General features: G+C 43.9%; 1 protein-coding gene across 2 annotated transcripts in view; it reads left to right on the top strand.

Moving 5' to 3' along the window:
* Positions 1 to 20,201, top strand: part of TCF7 (transcription factor 7) — a 169,232-nt gene that overhangs the window by 117,289 nt on the left and 31,742 nt on the right. For both annotated transcript variants that reach the window (XM_088478330.1, XM_088478329.1), the window contains one exon: positions 18,885 to 18,995. In XM_088478330.1, the coding sequence (XP_088334456.1) occupies positions 18,885 to 18,995 (111 nt within the window). The remainder of the gene's footprint in view (positions 1 to 18,884; positions 18,996 to 20,201) is intronic.

Genomic DNA, 20,201 nt, shown 5'->3' with positions numbered 1-20,201 from the left:
CTCTGTATGTACACACACCTCTCATCACCCCTCCTCTGTATGTACACACACCTCTCATCATCCCTCCTCTGTATATACACACACGTCTCATCACTCCCCCCTGTATGTACACACACCTCTCATCATCCATCCTCTGTATGTACACACAACTCTCATCATCCATCCTCTGTATGTACACACACCTCTCATCACCCCCCCTGTATGTACACACACCTCTCATCACTCCCCCATGTATGTACACACCTCTCATCACCCTCCCCCCTGTATGTACACACAACTCTCATCATCCCTCTTCTGTATGTACACACACCTCTCATCACTCCTCCTCTGTATGTACACACCTCTCATCACCCTCCCCCCTGTATGTACACACAACTCTCATCATCCATCCTCTGTATGTACACACAACTCTCATCATCCATCCTCTGTATGTACACACACCTCTCATCAGCCCCCCTGTATGTACACACACCTCTCATCATCCCTCCTTTGTATGTACACACACCTCTCATCATCCATCCGCTGTATGTACACACACCTCTCATCATCCCTCCTCTGTATGTACACACACCTCTCATCACCCCTCCTCTGTATATACACACACCTCTCATCATCCATACTCTGTATGTACACACACCTCTCATCATCCATCCTCTGTATGTACACATACCTCTCATCATCCATCCTCTGTATGTACACACGCCTCTCATCATCCCCCCTCTGTATGTACACACACCTCTCATCATCCATACTCTGTATGTACACACACCTCTCATCACCCCCTCCTGTATGTACACACACCTCTCATCACCCCTCCTCTGTATGTACACACACACCTCTCATCATCCCTCCTCTGTATGTACACACACCTCTCATCATCCCTCCTCTGTATGTACACACACCTCTCATCATCCCTCCTCTGTATGTACACACACCTCTCATCACCCCTCCTCTGTATGTACACACACCTCTCATCATCCCTCCTCTGTATGTACACACACCTCTCATCATCCCTCCTCTGTATGTACACACACCTCTCATCACCCCCCCCCTGTATGTACACACACCTCTCATCATCCATCCGCTGTATGTACACACACCTCTCATCATCCATCCGCTGTATGTACACACACCTCTCATCACCCCTCCTCTGTATGCATACTACTGGGGGCACTGCATAGTGGACCCCTCACCCCTCCTCTGTATATACACACACCTCTCATCATCCCTCCTCTGTATGCACAGTTGCACACACACCTCTCATCACCCCTCCTCTGTATGCACACACACCTCTCATCACCCCTCCTCTGTATGTACACACACCTCTCATCATCCCTCCTCTGTATGTACACACACCTCTCATCACCCCTCCTCTGTATATACTAGGGATGTGCGCCGGACCATTTTTGCCGGATTTGGATTTGGTTCTAATTCGTCGTCCGGCTTTGGATTTGGATTTGGATTTGCCAAACTGCGGTGACTGGCTTTGGATTTGGATTTGGTTTTTTTTACAAAAATTGACAAAAAAAGCTAAAATCACATAAATTGGTCTTTTTTTTCTTCCTAGAGTATTATTAACCTCAATAACATTAATTTCCAGTCAATTTAGACCATATCACAGCTTATAATATTGTTTTCAACATTATTGGCCAAAGGTTGCAGTGAGCTGACTGGTTACTAAGCGACAAAGCAGCGGCACAACGACACAGACACCACAGTATAAAGCACATCTATGACACATTGCCACACAGCAGTGGCAGAAATGAAAAGTAGTGCACCCACCCAGTGGGGTACGGCCAGCAGAGTCATAGTACTTGTTTACAAAGTGGGCTACGGCCCTAGGAGTCACAGTGCACAATCTTATTAGCATTACACCGCACATAGGGCCTGATTCACATTACACCATAAAGTAGTGTCTCTTATTTATGTTACGACACACAGTAGTGCCCCTTTTACACAATGCCCACAGTAGTGACCCTTTTACACAATGTCCACAGTAGCGGTGTCCCTTACACAATGTCCCCCAGCAGTGGTGCCCTTATGCAGTCCCCTTAGTAGTAGGGTCCACTATGCAGTGCCCCCAGTAGTATGCCCCCCATTAGCAGGCCCCCCCAGTAGTATGCCCCCCATTAGCATGCCACCCATCAGCAGGCCCCCCCAGTAGCATGCCACCCAGTAGCATGCCCCCCCAGTAGTATGGCCCCCCAGTAGTATGGCCCCCCCAGTAGTAGGCTGCCCCAGTAGCAGGCCCCCCCCAGTAGTAGGCTGCCCCAGTAGTAGCCCCCCCTGTAGTATGGGCCCCCCCTGTAGTATGGCCCCCCTGTAGTAGGCTGCCCCAGTAGCAGCCCCCCCCAGTAGTAGTAAGCCCCCCCCAGTAGTATGGCCCCCCCAGTAGCAGGCCCCTCGGTAGTATGGCCCCCCCAGTAGCAGACCCCCCCCCAGTAGTATAGCCCCCCCCAGTAGCAGGCCCCTCTGTAGTATGGCCCCCCCAGTAGTATAGCCCCCCCAGTAGCAGACCCCCCCAGTAGTGCAGACCCCCCCAGTAGTATAGCCCCCCCCAGTAGCAGGCCCCTCTGTAGTATGGCCCCCCCCAGTAGCAGACCCCCACCAGTAGTGCAGACCCCCCCAGTAGCGCCCCCGGCCCTTGCACAAATTAAAAAATAAAAACTTACCTGTATCCCCGCTCCCGCGCCGTCCGCTCTGTCACACGCTGAGGAGGGAGCCGGAAGACGGAGCTCATGTGTGTGCTCCAGCCGGCTCCCTCCGTGCAGCAGCCAATGAGAGTCTGTGTGACTCTCATTGGCTGCTGTAACAAACACACAGCTGCCGCTGGCGGCTGTGTGTCTGTGTCTGTGTAGGGCAGAGCGCTATCACTGCGCTCTGCCCTACACGCGAGGAGACCTGATGTCGGATTCTCTAGTGAGAATCCGACATCAGGCGGCCGCCGTTCGGCCCCGAACGGGGATCCGAGTCAGGCGGTGAACACCCGAACAGGGTTCGGGTGGACTCGGATCCCCAATGTTCGGAGCGGTTCGGATTCCACAGAATCCGAACCGCTCATCTCTAGTATATACACACACCTCTCATCATCACTCCTCTGTATGTACACACACCTCTCATCACCCCTCCTCTGTATGCACACACACCTCTCATCATCCCTCCTCTGTATGTACACACACCTCTCATCATCCCTCCTCTGTATGTACACACCTCTGTGGTAGGGAAGCTCCATTGGGGCAGGGACTGATGTGAATGGCTAAATATTTTCGGAAAAGTGCTGCAAAATATGTGGGCAGTATATAAATAACTGTTACATAAAGACTTTTTATAAAAATGCTGTATTCTAAAAAAAAAAGTTATGTGGGTGCTAGTGATTACCCTTTTCAGAAAAGGAGCAGCAACAGTATATGAAGGAAAGTCTAAATTAAAATAGTGTGAATACAGCATGACTTTTTTTCTTCAAATTTACTTGTTTATTGTGTCCACCTTGTGGTATATTTTGGTATTACCCCTTCAATTAGCTGCTTGTTCCCATAGGCCTATGAGAAAGGAAATTGTGTTTTAGGGCTATTTATTAACATTATTTTTACTAAAATAAAGTGAAAAATTGTGTTTTCACACCCTTTCTTATTATTTTAGTTACACATAAATTCGTAAAATTTTACTCCAAACCCTAATTATCACATATTTTTAGTCAGCAGATCACATTTCCCATAATTGTAATGGGAAATGTGATCTGCCCATATTTAATAAAAATAAAATGTGAATAAATACTGGGGGAAGCCCTGTGATGATAACGAAATACTTACTGACATTGTAATAATCCTTTCCAGGAGCAGCCCGGTTCGGAGGGTGGGGCCGGACTGTCAAAATAATTAGGCCCAACCCTTTCCTGGAAAATACTGCGATTTACGGGTCGGTGTGGAGGTGGTGGGGCAAATTGCGTCATTTAGACCCGCCCCCTCCGCGTTGACCCACAAATTCCACAATAAATCTCCCCATCCTGCCCGCTTCACCAGGAACTAGGATGCTGGAGATCTGCCTACACTTCCAGGGCAAGTATGTTATAACGCCACCTGGAGACGGCGTTATCCAGGGTTTTCCCCGGTTCCCCGAATCCAGCTCTGCTCTAACAGGCAGAGCAGAGCCGGGAGCCGGGCTCCAGTGATCAGCTGTGTGGTCTAAATAGACTACAAGGTAATCACTGCAAAAAAAATAAAAAATAAATAGTTGAAAAAAATAAATCACTCGCCTGCATTCAGAGAGACCAGAACCGCAGGGAACATCATCTGAGCAACGATCACCAGAGGTAAGTGTGACTGAGTGGGGGGTTGCGGGGGGGTGGGGGCAGTCACCAGGGAGGATTGTGGTATCTGGCAGCGGGCGCATGCGCTGACAGTCTCCCTGTAATTTTTTAATTCGCAATGCAAATTTAGTCGGAAATATCACACTACAACCACATTTTAAATGCGGATTGTAGTAAATAGAGCCCTTAGTCTGTAAAGATGCTCTGGACCAGGGGCATAACTAGTACATTGTAAGACCCATAGCAACATTTTCAAGGGACTTCCAATGTTTCTAGAAAGAGAGCTCTCTCCATTCTGGTTATTCATCTTTTATTTTATAGTAGTGCCCTAGTTAATTTTATGCCCCATAGTAGTGACTTAGTTCATTGTATGCCCCATAGTAGTGACCTAGCTCATTTTATGCCCCATAGTAGTGACCTAGTTCATTGTATGCCCCATAGTAGTGACCTAGCTCATTTTATGCCCCATAGTAGTGACCTAGTTAATTTTATGCCCCATAGTAGTGCCCTAGTTCATTTTATGCCCCATAGTAGTGACATTGGCCCTGATTCAGAGCTGGACGCTCTGACCAGAGCACTCGCTCTGAATCAGGGCCCACCTCCAATAATATGGAACGTCCTCCTGGACGCTCGTATAGCTGTGGGTCACCACCCACAGCATATACGAGCGTGCAGGATGATGGTCGCGATGGTCTTGACCATCGCGACCATCGCCACTGCGAGCAGAAGCCTGCGGTTGAGTTTTTCAACCGCAAGGCCAGGAGTGATTTTGGCTCTATCAGAGCCAAAATCACTCCCACTGACATCACTAGTGATGTCAGTGGGGCCGGCTTCAGACGGTAGGCGTTCCCTTGGGAACGCCTCCGTCTGGCAGGCATGCCCCCGGCACGCCCACCAAAGGGGGCGTGCTGTCAGTCAACATCGACAGCACGCCCCCTTTGATGAGACACTACAAGCGAAGGAAAGTCCTTCGCTCGTCGCGTCTCGCGCATGCGCACGACGGAGCTCCCTCCGTCGTGCGCATGCGCAGTGCAGACCATCGAACCACTTGCGAGCGGACAGCCGCTCGCGAGTGGGTCTGAATGAGGGCCATAGTTCATTGTATTCCCATAGTAGTGACCTAGTTCATTTTATGCCCCATAGTAGTGACCTAGATCATTTTATGCCCCATAGTAGTAACCTAGTTCATTGTATGCCCCATAGTAGTGACCTAGTTCATTTTATGCCCCATAGTAGTGACCTAGTTCATTTTATACCACACAGAAGCCCAGTTCTTGTTATACCATACTTTAGGTCCCTCCAGTTCACATTGTTACTTTGTAGTGCCCCCAGTTCACATTATGAAACATTGTAGTGCATACACCTGATCTCGGCGAGTAGTTTGTAGACTGTTCCATTCTACCAGCTCGCTGCCTCACAGTGGATCATGTGCAGCTGATTCATTGTGCTAACCATAAGGGGATGAAGAAAGCGGATGAAATCGAGGATCATGCTAAACAGGAGCCCTCTAATGTGAACTGGGAGCACTGTGTGGCATTTGTGAACTGGGGACACTACAATGTGGCATAATGTGAACTGGGGAAAAAGTGTTTAATAAATTGAAATCGGATAAAGTGTAGCATAATGTGAACTGGGGGCACTTTGTGTCATAAATATGTATTTTGGCACTACTATGAGGCATACAATTACCAAGGGTTCTACTATAGGGCATAAAATGAACAATCACTGTAGAGAGATGGTTCACTGGGGGCCCCTCGAAATGTTGCTATGGGGCCCACAAAGTTCTGGTTAGGTATCTGGACGGTGTGAGATAGTGTTGAAGGAGAAAGAAGTAGGAAGAGAATGATTGAGGGGTAGGCTGAGGAGAGAGAGGAATACATGTAGCTCGCTAGGCAATTTCTATTCCTGTATTGATGCAATTCAATCTCTATTCTTCCTGTATCAAGCCATAAGCAGCGAGAGGCTTACTAGCCACATACGCTGCATTTTTCAACAGGATGTAGTCAGCATCCCGGCACCAGAATCCCGACTGCTGCATCCCGGAGGTAAGTATCAGGCATTAGGGGGAGGTTAGGTTTAGGCACTAGGGGATGAGGTTAGGTTTAGGCATCGGGGAGGGAGGGTTATGTTTAGGGTGCGGGGAGGGGGAGATTAGGTTTAGGCACTAGGGGAGGAGGTTAGGGTTAGGAGTAGGGGCAAGGGTTAGTCTTACCTGTTTTTCCTTGTGGGTGTCTGTATTCTGACCAGTGACATCCCGACCACCGGGATCTCATACTCGACCCATTTCAACTGTCTCAGGCAAAGATGCTCAATTCACTAACTACGCAAACAGCATATGACATAGGCCCTGATTCAGACCCACTCGCAAGCGGCTGTCCGCCCGCAAGTGGGTCGATGTTCTGCACTGAGCATGCGCACGACGGAGGGAGCTCCGTCGTGCGCATGCGCCAGACTCGACGAGCGAAGGAAAGTCCTTCGCTTGTTGTGTCTGATCAAAGGGGGCGTGCTGTCGATGTTGATTGACAGCACGCCCCCTTTGGTGGGCATGCCGGGGGCGTGCCTCCCTGACGGGGGCGTTCACACGGGAACGCCTCCCGTCAGAAGCCGGCCCACTGACATCACTAGTGATGTCAGTGGGAGTGATTTTGGCTCTGATAGAGCCAAAATCACTCCGGAGCTTGCGGTTGAAAACCTCAACCGCAGGCTCCGGCTCGCAGTTTCGATGGCCGCGATGGACACGACCATCGCGGCCATCAAACTGCACGCTCGTATAGGCTGTGGGTGGTGACCCACAGCTATACGAGCGTCCAGGAGGACGCTCCATTTTTATGGAGGGCGGCCCTCATTCAGAGCGTGCGCTCTGCTCAGAGCGTACGGCTCTGAATGAGGGCCATAATCAGAAGATGCTCAGCCTGACATGCTCTCCGATTGATGCTCAGGGCATGCTGGCTGGTGCAAGTGCCAAAGACGTGTCAGCTGAAAAAGTACAAATACAGCAGTAAAAGGAAAGAAATATAAGAGAGTACTCGCAGGTGCTATTTTCGCTATAGCTGAATGGTTCCAGTTTTCAAATTAATGAAAAATTATAAAATTCTATTATTTTCTCCATTTGAAGTACCTTACTAGTCTAGGGGGCATATTCAATCAGGTGCGAAAAGGCAGTTTCTGCGGAAAAGTATCACCGGTGACGTCATTTCACCAGGCGAAAACTTATCCCCGTATTCAATTCCAAAGACTTTTCGCCGGTGCGGAAAGTCAATGCATTGGAATAGACGAAAAAAAGTGCAGAATTGGGGTTTTGAAGTGCAAACTTGCGGGAACCACCCTGCACCCTTGGGACAGGCCCCCAAAGGTAAACGGTATAAAAAAAAAGTTTAAAAAATACTCAAGAACACCCCAAAAAATGACATAAAAAAAGGGGGTGAAAATGTACAAAGTTGGGGGACAAACTTAAAAACTAGCTAAATGGATTCCAGGGGGTCCCCAAGTATGCTCCAGGTGTTTCTAAAATTGCAGGTTCTTGCGGAAGGTGGATTTTTTACTTTTTTTAAAACTTCACTTTAGCAACTTTAAAATATGCTAGCACCCATTTTCGTGTACCCCAAATTTGCTGGGACTAGTTATTTTCTGCAAAAAAAACCTGCTAAATGCTATTCTTCATCACTTATGCAAAGACGCTAATTAGCAGCTATTGAGATCATTTAAGTACCCCAAATACCTTCAGCAGGCCTATTCGGTGGTATTTATAGTGATCCCCAATGTCGGTGCATCTTATGGGGGGTGTCAGGCTGATTTCCCCAAATCTGTCCGGACTTTTCGCATGTTCCAAATACGCCGGGTCCCGTTTTCGCCGAATTGTAATTGAATACGGGGATAAGTGGAGACAAGCGCTATACTTTTCTGGGACTTTTCGCACCTAATTGAATATGCCCCTAGGCCTGCTTTACTTAACAGAATCGACTTAGTTTTGCTTTTTTAACCACTACCCTCTTTCAACAATAACAAGAATTTGTTTTATTTGTGATAACGTGGCTGGTAGTCAAGTTTGAGACACATAACACATTTATATCTCCTCACTAACTCTGGGAGGAGGCATGGTGGTGCACTGCTGAGCCTGCTGGGACATCCTCAGACCACAGCCACGCCTCCTCCCAGCATACAGAGAGGGGCAACGGAGAGGACTGAGTGACGCAGTTAGCGCACCTCCTGTTCCTTTGTTCGGCCCTCTCTCTGTCCCACCACAGCCAATTTCCCGCCGTTTGAACTTGTTTTGATCAGAATGTCCTCGGCTTTTGTTGGGAGTTAGCACTGAATGTGTGAAACAAAACGTTTTCGCTGTAACAATGAGTTCTTCTCGGAGACGGTGTACTAAGATCACTAATGTTTTTTTATATATTTGTGGCAAATATAGCGTTGCAAAAGAAAGAAAAAATATAATTGTATACGTAAAACAAGCGTATCAGGCATATTTTGGACATGTGACTTGTCTGAAAAATCTTGTCACATAAGCCAGCAAGACCAGCTTTGGGTGCCGTAAAACCTGCGTGGAATCACTCCGCAATTGGACTAAAGGTGATTGAAAAGGACTTAATTTCGGCATACCTATGATATGGTGTGAACCAAAAGATCACTTTAGTGACTGCTATTTTTGTGCTGTAAATGTGAAGGGTATGAATCGATTTAAGAAACGCAAATGGGAATACCCAAGTATGAATTCTGCAAAACAACCGATACCACATAGCGAAGATTTACCATCATTCAGTTCTTTGTGCAAAGTTGAATGTGATGATGTGGAAATGTTAATTTCATCTAGTGCAAGTGACAACACAGATGAAAGTTCCTCTACTCCAAACAAATTTCCTCAAAAGGAACTAAACTGTTTAGTTTGTGACTTGAATTTATTGAAAAAAGGAGCTGAGCTTTTAGCATCCAGACTTCAAGAAAAGCACTGTCTTGAGCCGGATGTTGCTATAACGTCGTATCGAAATAGAGAGCAAGCCATACTGCCGTTCTTTAGCCAATATAACAATCTTGTGTATTGCAACAATAGTCCGGAACTTCTCCAGATGATGGGCTTACCAGAATATCGAGCAGAAGACTGGTGGCTCTTTTTGGATAGTTCTAAAAGGAGCTTAAAATGTGTATTACTGCACAATGGGAATAAATTTGCGTCGATTCCTATCGGTCATTCAACAAAACTTAAAGAACGGTATGAAAATATAAAGCAAGTCTTAGAAAAAATTGCTTATTCTCAGCATCAGTGGTCTGTTTGTGTCGATTTAACCATGGTAAACTTTCTTCTTGGGAAGCAAAGTGGATATACTACGTATCCTTGTCACATATGCTTATGGGATAGTCGTGCAAAATAAAAGCACTGGCAGCAAAGCGTATGGCCTCCAAGAGAAGTTATAACTGTAGGAGAAGCCAACATCATTCATCAGCCCTTAATTGACAGGAAAAAAATCATACTGCCGCCTTTCCATATCAAACTGGGTTTAATGAAACAATTTGTAAAAGCATTTGGACAAGTCAGGCGATTGTTTCACATATATTTGTCGAACCTTTCAATCTCTTAGTATTGAAAAATTAAAGGCAGGAATTTTTGACAGCCCACAGATACGGAAACTGGTGAAGGATCCAAATTTTACCACATCTATAACTGAAATCGAATCTGAAGCATGGCTGAGTTATGTGTCTGTCATTCAAAATTATTTAGGCAATCACAAGGCAGACAAATATCATGAATTAGTCCACAACATGCTAAAATATTTAGAGAGATTAGGTGCCAACATGAGTATTAAAGTACATTTATTGTACAGCCATTTAGATCACTTCCCGTCCAATCTAGGAGATTTAAGTGAAGAACAGGGTGAACGGTTCCACCAGGATATTCAGGTAATGGAAGAAACATCAAGGAAGGTGGGATGGCCGATTACTGTTGGAGTCTGCAGAGGGAGTGCCGCAACAAGAATACAAAAGAAATTCCTACAAAAAACGGTTCTCATAGCTTCCTAACACTTATGTATGTAATTATCCTGTGTCTTTTTATAACATTTTACGAATCAAATTTAATCAGAATAAAAAAAATATCTTTTGAACTATTTTAACATTGTTTAATTAAATATTTCATAAATATTAGACATATGCATATCTCAAAAACTAGAGCCAATTGAAAATTAATCAAAATTGACTCTTTAATCCCTGGCAACAGATTGACTATTCCACAGTTAATATTTATAAGAGATGTTGCAATTTATGTTGCAACCACTAGATGGCACACTCGAGTAACACAAACTTTCCTTTGTCAAATAGCGTTACAAATACTCGAAATGCTTGAATGAGCTTGAGAGGATATAAGCACCCTGTGTTTTATTTGGAGCAGTACTGGTTTTTGTTGATAATTTATTATTGGTGGTAGTGAGTAGTCAGTCATTAATTGTAGCCTATGAGCTGCCCCGATGAGGCGGGGTTATATTAGGGCTGGAGGAGGAGTCCCTTTCCTCTTTGCATTTTGTGATCCCACCCACCCGACATATTGCGTAAATTGGTTTGTACAAATGATTATCGTTGGAATGCATTATGTTTTTTCTTCCAGCAGGAGAGGTGCAGCGGGCGGAAAGCAGTGCTCCTCGGCGGCTCAATTTAGCGCAGCAGAGCTTGGCTAGCATACCCCCTTTTGAGAGAGGCGAGTCGGTTACAACTTTAGGTCGAGGACCAGCTCTCCATCCTAGGGAGGGACCAGCACTGTGCTAGCTAAGGGGAGGTGGTACTACCCAGGATGGTTTGCGCATGGGGTGGAAACTCCACCCCATTTTGGTAAATAAACACTTATTATGAGCTGTGGACTGAGTTAGCACTGCTTTTTTGCCACCAGGATTCATTTAAATTCTAATTCGATCTTAATAAATTTAGTAGTGACTTCTTTTTTCCAATCTATACAGTTGTTTTTGTCTTATTTATTAATTGGGTTAAGCTTAAGAATGGTGTGTAAAATAATAAAACTATGGGTAACTTATGATTGTTGAAGTATCTATTATTGCAAAGTTGGGAAAATCGGCTTTGAAATAGCCATTGTATACACAAGGATGGGATGTAGTCAATTTTCCCGACGGCCGAGAAGCTGTCTACTAAATTACGGTGTCAAAATCCCGATTTGGGACTAAATATAGGTGTAGAATTTCCGATGCCTATCTTTAGCCCAGCGACGGAATCCCGACAGACGGCTTCCCGAACTAAGGTAAGCCTCCTAGTATTAGCTCTTGGGGGGAGTTGGTTTAGGCACTCCCCGGGGACGGTTAGGGTTAGGCTGTGGAGAGGGTAGGGTTAGGCACCACTGGGGGGGAGGTTAGGGTTAGGCAACCCCCCAGGAGGGTTAGATTTAGGTTGCGTTAAGAAGGTTAGGTTTAGGCACCCCCGGGGGAACTTAGGGTTCGGCACCACTAAGGGAGGGTTAGGGGGGAGAAGAGTAGGGTTGGCTTACTTACCTTAGCCATCAGGATTCTTCATGTTCGGGCTGCCGGCGTCAGTATTTCACCCGGCAGCTATTCAGCCGCTGAGATTTCATACCCAACCTCACAAGGATAGGTGCTGTATATTGCATTTTGGTCCAGCCAGATTGCAAAGTTTCTTGTTGGGATGTATGATCCAGTCACAAAGGAATGTTGGCCAAAGGTAAGGAGGATGTGAAAGAAAGGCAATGTGTGAGGTTGTGTGTGGACTGTGAAAAGGGATGTAATTAGATATGAAAGCTATGAAGGTTATGTGGGTTGTTCTGGAATCTGTTAAGCTTGTCTGAAGAGGTGAGTTTTCAGGGAACACTTGAGGGTTTGGAGACTAGAAGAAAGTCTTATTGTGCGTGGGAGGGCATTCCACAGAGTGGGTGCAGCCCCAAAAAAGTCCTGTAACCATGAATGGGAGCAAGTAATGCGTGGATGATGAGAGACGCAGATCTTGTGCTGAGCGGAAAGGTCAGGTTTTGAGATGAGTGAAGAGATGTAAGTTGGCGTGGTTTTGTTAATAACCTTATGTGTAAGTAAAAGTAGTTTGTATTGAATACAGTAGAAAACCGGTAACCAATGGAGGGACTGAGAGCGGAGCAGCAGACGAAGAGCGTTTAGCAAGGAAGATCAGCCTCGCAGCTGTAATCATAATGGATTGTAGTGGCGAGAGCCTGTTCTTGGAAAGACCAGTAAGGAAACTATTGCAATAGTCAACGCGGGAAATAATGAGTGCATGGATTAGAGTTTTTACAATGTCTTGTGTAAGATATGGTCGAATTTTGGATATGGTTTTTAAATGTATGTAACATGATTTTGAGACAGATTAAATATGGGGAACAAAGGACAATTCAGAGTCAAGGATGACACCTAGGCAGTGAACTTGTGGGGCTGGGTGGATTGTCGAGTTATTAACAGTGATAGAGAGATTAGGTTGGTAACTGTTATTGGCCGGTGGATATATAATTAATTCTGTTTTAGAAATATTACGTTTGAGGTGGCGATATTATAATTAGAGATGTGCGCCGATCCCTATGTTTTAGCTAAAATCACATCATTTGGCCTGGTTTTATTCCTACAGTATTATTAACCTCAACATTTATTTCCAATCAGTTATGACCACCTCACTGCTCACAATATTGATTTCATCCAGTTTAGACCCAAAGGTTGCATTGAGCTGGCTGGCTAAGCTAAGCGACAGCAGTGGGTGGCACTAGCATGTGGCAGTTCAGCTTCCAACATGGCACAGAGTGGCACTGCAGTGGTAGACAGGATGTCAGTTTAATAAATTATACGACCCCATAGGAAGTTTAAAAAACAAGAATGTTTTCATTAATCAAGAACTAGGTCAGAGGCCCAAGGGAGTTGGAATATGTTTATGGACTGAAGACAGGGAAAGGACGGAACGATTGATTAGTTTGTAAATGTATTTATTTTAATGTTTAGATTCTGAAGAAAATTTATGAGGGAAGATCAATGTAGGATCAAGTTCTTCATTTCCTGAAGGACATCTTTGATCTGGAGGAGGTTTTTTATACATCTAATAGAAATGCGGTGGCCTTAATTGCTGCAAAATAGTACACACTGTAAACAGACGTTTACTTTGTGCTCAGGGAGGTTGTTAGGGATAATGGGACCAAGACTTGCTGTTTACATCAGAGGAAAGCAGCCTGTAGCTCTCCGGCTGAACTACAACTCCCAGCATTTGTACTGTTTGCCAGGCCTGCTGGAAGTTGTTTGTCAACAATGGATGGTGTGCCTCAAGCTACCTCAGCCTGCTTTATGCACGTTATGTACAATGTAAATATATAAGTATGTGACCAATATACACAACTAATTTGTGTACTAAGGACCTGATTCAGAGCCGCTCGCAAGCAGCCCGATGGTATGCGAATGCACATGCTTCGTTCTGCGCGTGCATGAACTACTCTGTGAGATTGCAAACCGCTCGCTCGCCAAGCAAAGACAGCCCAGTGAAATGAGTGATAGGAGAGGCCGTTTGTGGGTGGTAACAGGCGCAGGGCATTAATAACGGGGGAGTTGAGGTGCGAACGCAGGCATGCCTGAGTGTTCCAATGCCCTTTCAAAGGCATGCATAATTAACAGGCAGCGTCATAGTACATGTCACATTCCTGTTTTTTACACTGAAGTCCTCGCAGTGCTTGCGGTAGGGTAAGGTAACCACAAGTGCTGCGTTAGCTTCTGATGGTCCTCGATGTACCAATCTTTTAAAACACTTCCTGGAGATGACGTGCACTAGTGGGCGTCTCAACATACACTAATGGGTGTCTACATACACAGAGCGATCGCTCGCACAGCCAAAGTGGGCATGTCAATGCCTTTCCAAGCGAGCGCCTGCCATGGCGTCACTTTGCTGAATTTGCATACGCTGGATGCGAGCCATCGCATCTAGTGAGCGGCTCTGAATGAGCTCCTAAATGTATTTGCACTTTATTGGACACATCCTGGTAGGAAGATGCTCTGTGCTGCTGATATTTCTGGTCTCGCATGACACCCACCATCTACATTATCCAGTTATTCCACTTAGAGTGACCTACATACAAAGGAGGCAGGCGTTTATTGAGCTGAACAATTATTTATAACATCCTATTAATTCACCATGGTCCTGGGGCAACTGTTTAGGGTTGGGGGGCAATGAGAAAAACTGGGTACATTTGAAAATCTACCATTTTCCCACTTAATCAACTTGGTGGTTCAGAACTTTTAAAAAAATGAAGGGGCATACAAGAGATGCTGTCTGTGGCCATAACAATTTCTGGACATATTTGGGATTCATCAACTGCATGTAGAAGATTTCAAAAGCTATGGCAGTGCGACTTCCAACATGGCACATCGAGAAACAAATATTTTATTAATCAAGAGGCCTGAGGGAGATGGAGTATGTATGTAGTTGAAGGCAGGGAAAGGAAGGGTTGATTCGTAGTAAATTTAATTTAAGTTTTGGATTCCAAAGCAAATTTATGAAGGGAGGAGGGGAGGCATTTACAAAAAAAATATTTTAATCATTCACATCAAACCTTGCCCCAGTTGAGCTCTTTGGTGGTACCACATTTTTGTAAAAAAAAAAATGGGTATGCAGGAGATGCTGTCTGTGGCCATAAAAATTTCTGGACATTTTTGGCAATCAGCAACTGCATGTCGAAAATTTCAGCAGCTGTGGCTGTTTAATTAGCAACATGGCACATTTGGGAAAGAGAATGGCACCGCAGTGGCAGCCAAGCATGGCAGTTTAATAAACTATAGCACTAATGTTTGTCATCTACACAAAAAAACAGTCAGCAATGCCCTAAAAAGCTCATAATGCAAAGAAAAGAGGTGCAAGATGGAATATCCTTAGGCCCTCCCACCGAGGGTAGTAATGCCAGTGTCGCACCTGCCCATTTCGATTCTTGAATGGGTGGATGAACTATTAATGTGGCAGCACACAAAATGGAAGCTCTGAACAGGAAGGGGGCAGAGGGATTTAAAGTCTGGTACTAAACATCTCTCATCACTGTGCTTCTGGGATTATGTATGGGGAGGAAGGAGAACATCTCCAGATACCATCACAAAATAGCCTCTCCATTTGGTGCTTAAGTTGCATCTGACCAAATATAGCTGTTATGATAAAGGAAAGTCAAGCCCACCGGGCTGGTATCTACAAATCAAGGTTGAAAATTGGCATAAGGGTAGCAAGTATACCTATTTGTGATTTTAGTTAAAATAATAACAGTATGAAACAAAAAAAAAAGTAAACGTCAGAGCAGCGACACAAACGCACAGTCCTTATATGGATACACTGTGGTACGGCCTGCGGCGTTACACAGTGCTTATATGGATACACTGGGTTACCGAAACATACACTGGGATACAGCCTGCAGCGTCACATTCCTTATACGGATACACTGGGGTATGGCCTGCAGCGTCACAGTATTTGTATGGATATTACAGTGTGGTATGACCTACAGCGTCACAATACGTGTACGAATATCACACTGCGGTACGACCTACAGCGTCACAATACTTGTATGAATATTACACTGCGGTATGACCTACAGCATCACAATACTTGTATGGATGTTACACTGCGGTAACAGCATCACAATACTTGTATGAATATTACACTGTGGTATGACCTACAGTGTCACAATACTTGTAAGAATATTACACTGCGGTATGACCTACAGCGTCACAATAAATGTACGAATATTACACTGTGGTACGACCTACAGCGTCACAATAAGTGTATGAAAATTACACTGCGGTATGGCCAGCAGCGTCACAATACTTGTATGAATATTACACTGCGGTAACAATGTCACAATACTTGTATGAATATTACACTGCGGTACATCTGTCAGCGTCACAATACTTGCATGAAAATTACACTGCGGAACGGCTGTTTGCGGCACAATACTTGTATGAATATTACACTGCGGTAACAGCGTCACAATACTTGTATGGATATTACACTGCGGTACATCCGTCAGCGTCACAAAATTACAACTTATATTTTTACTTTTTTTTTACATTGAATTAGAGTGTAAAAAAAAAGTAAAAATATAAGTTGTAATTTTGTGACGCTGACGGCCATACCGCAGTGTAATAATCATACAAGTATCCCTGGAGGGACACAGCCAGCAGCCCCTGGAGGGACACAGCCAGCAGCCCCTGGAGGGACACAGCAGCACCTGCCTTGGATAGACACAGCAGCCCCTGGATGGACACAGAACAACCCTGACACGAACAACACAAGAGCCACCGCTGTAGTGAAAAGGCGCTCCAATCACCGGGACCTTTATTGAATCCAAAACCCGCGGGAGTATGGTGTTTTGCCACATGTTGGATTCAGAGTCAGGCGGCAAAACCTGTGCCTGACTCGGAGCCACAATGTTCGGGTGGGTCCGGTTCTCTGAGAACCGGACCCACTCATCTCTAATAATCGGCATGTGTCCGACATTTACTGTGACAAAGATAATGTTGGTGAACATGTATATCATTCTCAACTTTTATAAGATGTTGGGTTTTTTTTAAATAAAAAAAATGTATTACACACTTAAAACACACATATGCAAACATGCGTGCTTTAAACAGATAAAACCGACAATCAGAACGACTATTGTTTAGTGTATATACCTGGATGATAATCGTTCATAGGCTGAAAAATGGTCTAGATTGCCTGTTAGGTATCCAATCTATCCCATCCATCCGACTGTTGTTCAGCCAAGTTCAGGCTGTGAATGGAGTTTGCCTCCATACATTGTAGTGTAAATTATCAGGCCACTGTTCTTCCCCTCACTCCTTTCAGCTGGTTGGCTGCACTATAATATATATATATATATATATATATATATATATATACACATACATACATGTTACTGTTCAATAAGACACATGGTGCAATTATATTGCTTGTGGATGTCAAAGTGTTTGTTATTCACAGTCTGGGTTTGTAACGATCAGATTGGGTTTTATCAGGTAATGCAAAATAAAGGACTGAGATGACCACCGCCATGTTTTATACACATTGCTGTTTTACTTTCTTGCCAACCAGCGGAAATGCAACTCTTGTGCCTGCTTAACGGGCCACTTAGAACCGTCTGTACTAGTCTAGACAAAAGGATGTCTGTCTGATCGATTGTCTGTCTGGCAGTCTCAGTACATATGTGTTATTCTTTCCCCCTCAAAAATGAAAGTTTGGATTATTGTCTGCTAAGGAAGAATGACTGCCATTCAGATTCCAAAAGCCACTGGTGTGTTCCACAGCTGCTCTCTGGGTGTCAGCAGAAAAAGGAGTCAGAGTTTACTAGGAATACTCAAATCGAAATTTAGGACCTATTACATAACTTCAGCTGTATAAATGCTATGCAGGGTTACGCTGCGGACATGCTAACGTGTGGTTTTCCTACTGGTCAACAATGTTCCAATTGTGGAAACGCCATAAAAATCATTGAGGTAGCCATTCTCCTCTCTGTCATCCGCGTCGCCCTCAGGATATCTGTTTTAGATAAAGGATTATGTACTTTCCTGCTTCTATATTCGTTTGTGATACAGAAATTAGATTCAAGCACAGCCCCATACATAGTAAGGCTGACAAAAACACAGGTCTATCACTCAATATTTCAATCATTTTAATTGTGTTGATGCAGAGGAATGGATTGAGGGGGGGGTTAATCCTTCCTGATCCCCAAATCCTTGGATCAGTCACCCTCGTAATGCATTATAGTAATTATACAGTAGCTACAGACACAATTTCTTGTAAGCAAGGCATGTAATCCATATTTAAATTCTGTCAGTGTATTAAAATATCTGTATTTTTCCAGATAAAAGGATTTATAATCTGGAGTGGCATGCTGAAAATATACAGTAGTACGGTGCTTTCAAAAATTACCCCTGTATTAGGCCACACTCTCCTTAGCATTCCCCTGATTGTTACATAAATGTTTTTTGTTTACTTTTTTAAAAAATGTTTTATGATTTTCAAAACATTCTTGATACCCAGGGTTATATTTACTAAAGGTCGATTTTAAGCGATTTAAAATAGATGAAAATCTATCAATGTTGTGTTTCTGGAGCTATATCACACATTTACTAATACTTTAAAAAAAATAAAAAATTGTCTGTTAGTAACTGTGTGATTTAGCCCCAGAAACACAACATCGATGGTGATGGACCTTCATTTATTTTAAATTGATAAAAATCGATTGAAATCAACCTTTAGTAAATATACCCCGTAATCTCTACTGACAGGATGTAGATCTAACTGCAGCCGTGCTGTTTACTAAAACTAAATGCAAAATTCATTATTTTGACCATTTTAAGAAAATAGGTATCAAAAAACATGTTAGGGTTTCTAAAATGGAAACTAACCCTTACTATAGAAGGGTAACTGTTAACAACTTTGACACAGTTGGAATATCCATGTATGCGAGCTCCAATCCTTAGAACACGAAAACCGCTGACCTGTTTTTGTAACATTGACAGAGGCGAAAAAAACATTCCAAATACCCCGGCCTGCTATAATTCTGCTGCAAATGACTTCCAAAAATGTAAATTAATCCTACTTGTTTTGTTGTTATAAGGTTCACCCACCCTCTGATGCTTAGCTCCGGTGTACATACAACAGTAATCCCTCATACAGCAATAGTGCCTCACTCAGGGAATAAAGACATGGATTGCTACGAGCGGAGCATGTGAGTACTCAAAGCTGTCTGGCTTCTATGGAAGTTTTTTTCTTATCTTAGGTTTTAAACTAATAAATAGGAGGATAAATGTAAAGATGATGAAAAAAATATGGAAGAAGATGAGACTGCTGGAGGCACCAGGAAGAAATAAGATAAGTGTCCTCATACTCCTAGGGGTAAATTTACTAAGATGGGAGTTCTATTTAAGAAGTGATGTTGCCCATAGCAACCAATCAGAGTCTACTTCTCATTTATGTAGCACCTTCTAGAAGATGATACCTGGAATCTGATTGGTTGCTATGGGCAACATCACTTCTTAATAGAACTCCCATCTTAGTAAATTTACCCCCTAGCCTCAATATGCCATGCGGAGGGTGTCAGCCACCTGGTCCCCTGAAATTTGGCTTGCATTCAGCGTCTTTTTATGCTTGCAAATGCGTCTTAAGCTGGGTACACACTTAAAGATTTTCTGTCCAACCAACCTACTAGTTGATTGGTTGGAATGAAAATCTGGTAACGTATGGAAGTAAATGATCATCAGCAATTTGCTCCTAAATGCCAGAAAACAGATGAAAATGGTCGTTCAGACAAGTTTGTTAAATATTTGTTCTAAACAATTTGTACAAACAAAAGTTTTTGACCATTTTCCGGATTTTGGGAGCAAATTGCTGATTGTCATCTTTACGTGTGTACCCAGCTTAAGTCATGACAAACCACTTCACGAAAAAGACGCACAGTGCAAGCTGAATCGCACCGGACCTGGCGCACCGAGAAGGACTGTTTGGCGTGACTGCAGCAATAGTTTGAGAACACATGTGTAACTATACTTAGCAGTACATTAATAAAGAACCATTAAATGTCTAGTCTATTTATATAGAGTTTCAGTTTAAATAAAAACAATTATTTAGATCTTTTATGTTGCTGTTCAAATTGAAGATACCTCATATAAGCGTCAGCCATATAATAAATCATTCAAAACTTGCCAGATTCCCACCTTGCCTTTATTTTGCTTTTTTTTTTTCAATTGTTATTTTATTCTTTATGAAGGATCAAAAGAAAAAAAACAATATAAATACCCATTTATTGCATTGCTGTGACATTTATATTTATGTGAGATGTTTATAGTGATAGAACTATAGGGGGATATTTTCAAACCTTCTCAAGACGACCAATGGAAGGGGTGGCCATAGCAACCAATCACCTTCTAACTGTCAT

Source organism: Taudactylus pleione, unplaced genomic scaffold, assembly GCF_031769625.1.
Source record: "Taudactylus pleione unplaced genomic scaffold, aTauple2 ptg000212l, whole genome shotgun sequence".
Classification (NCBI taxonomy): Eukaryota; Metazoa; Chordata; class Amphibia; order Anura; family Myobatrachidae; genus Taudactylus; species Taudactylus pleione.
This window is presented reverse-complemented; position numbering and strand designations above follow the sequence as displayed.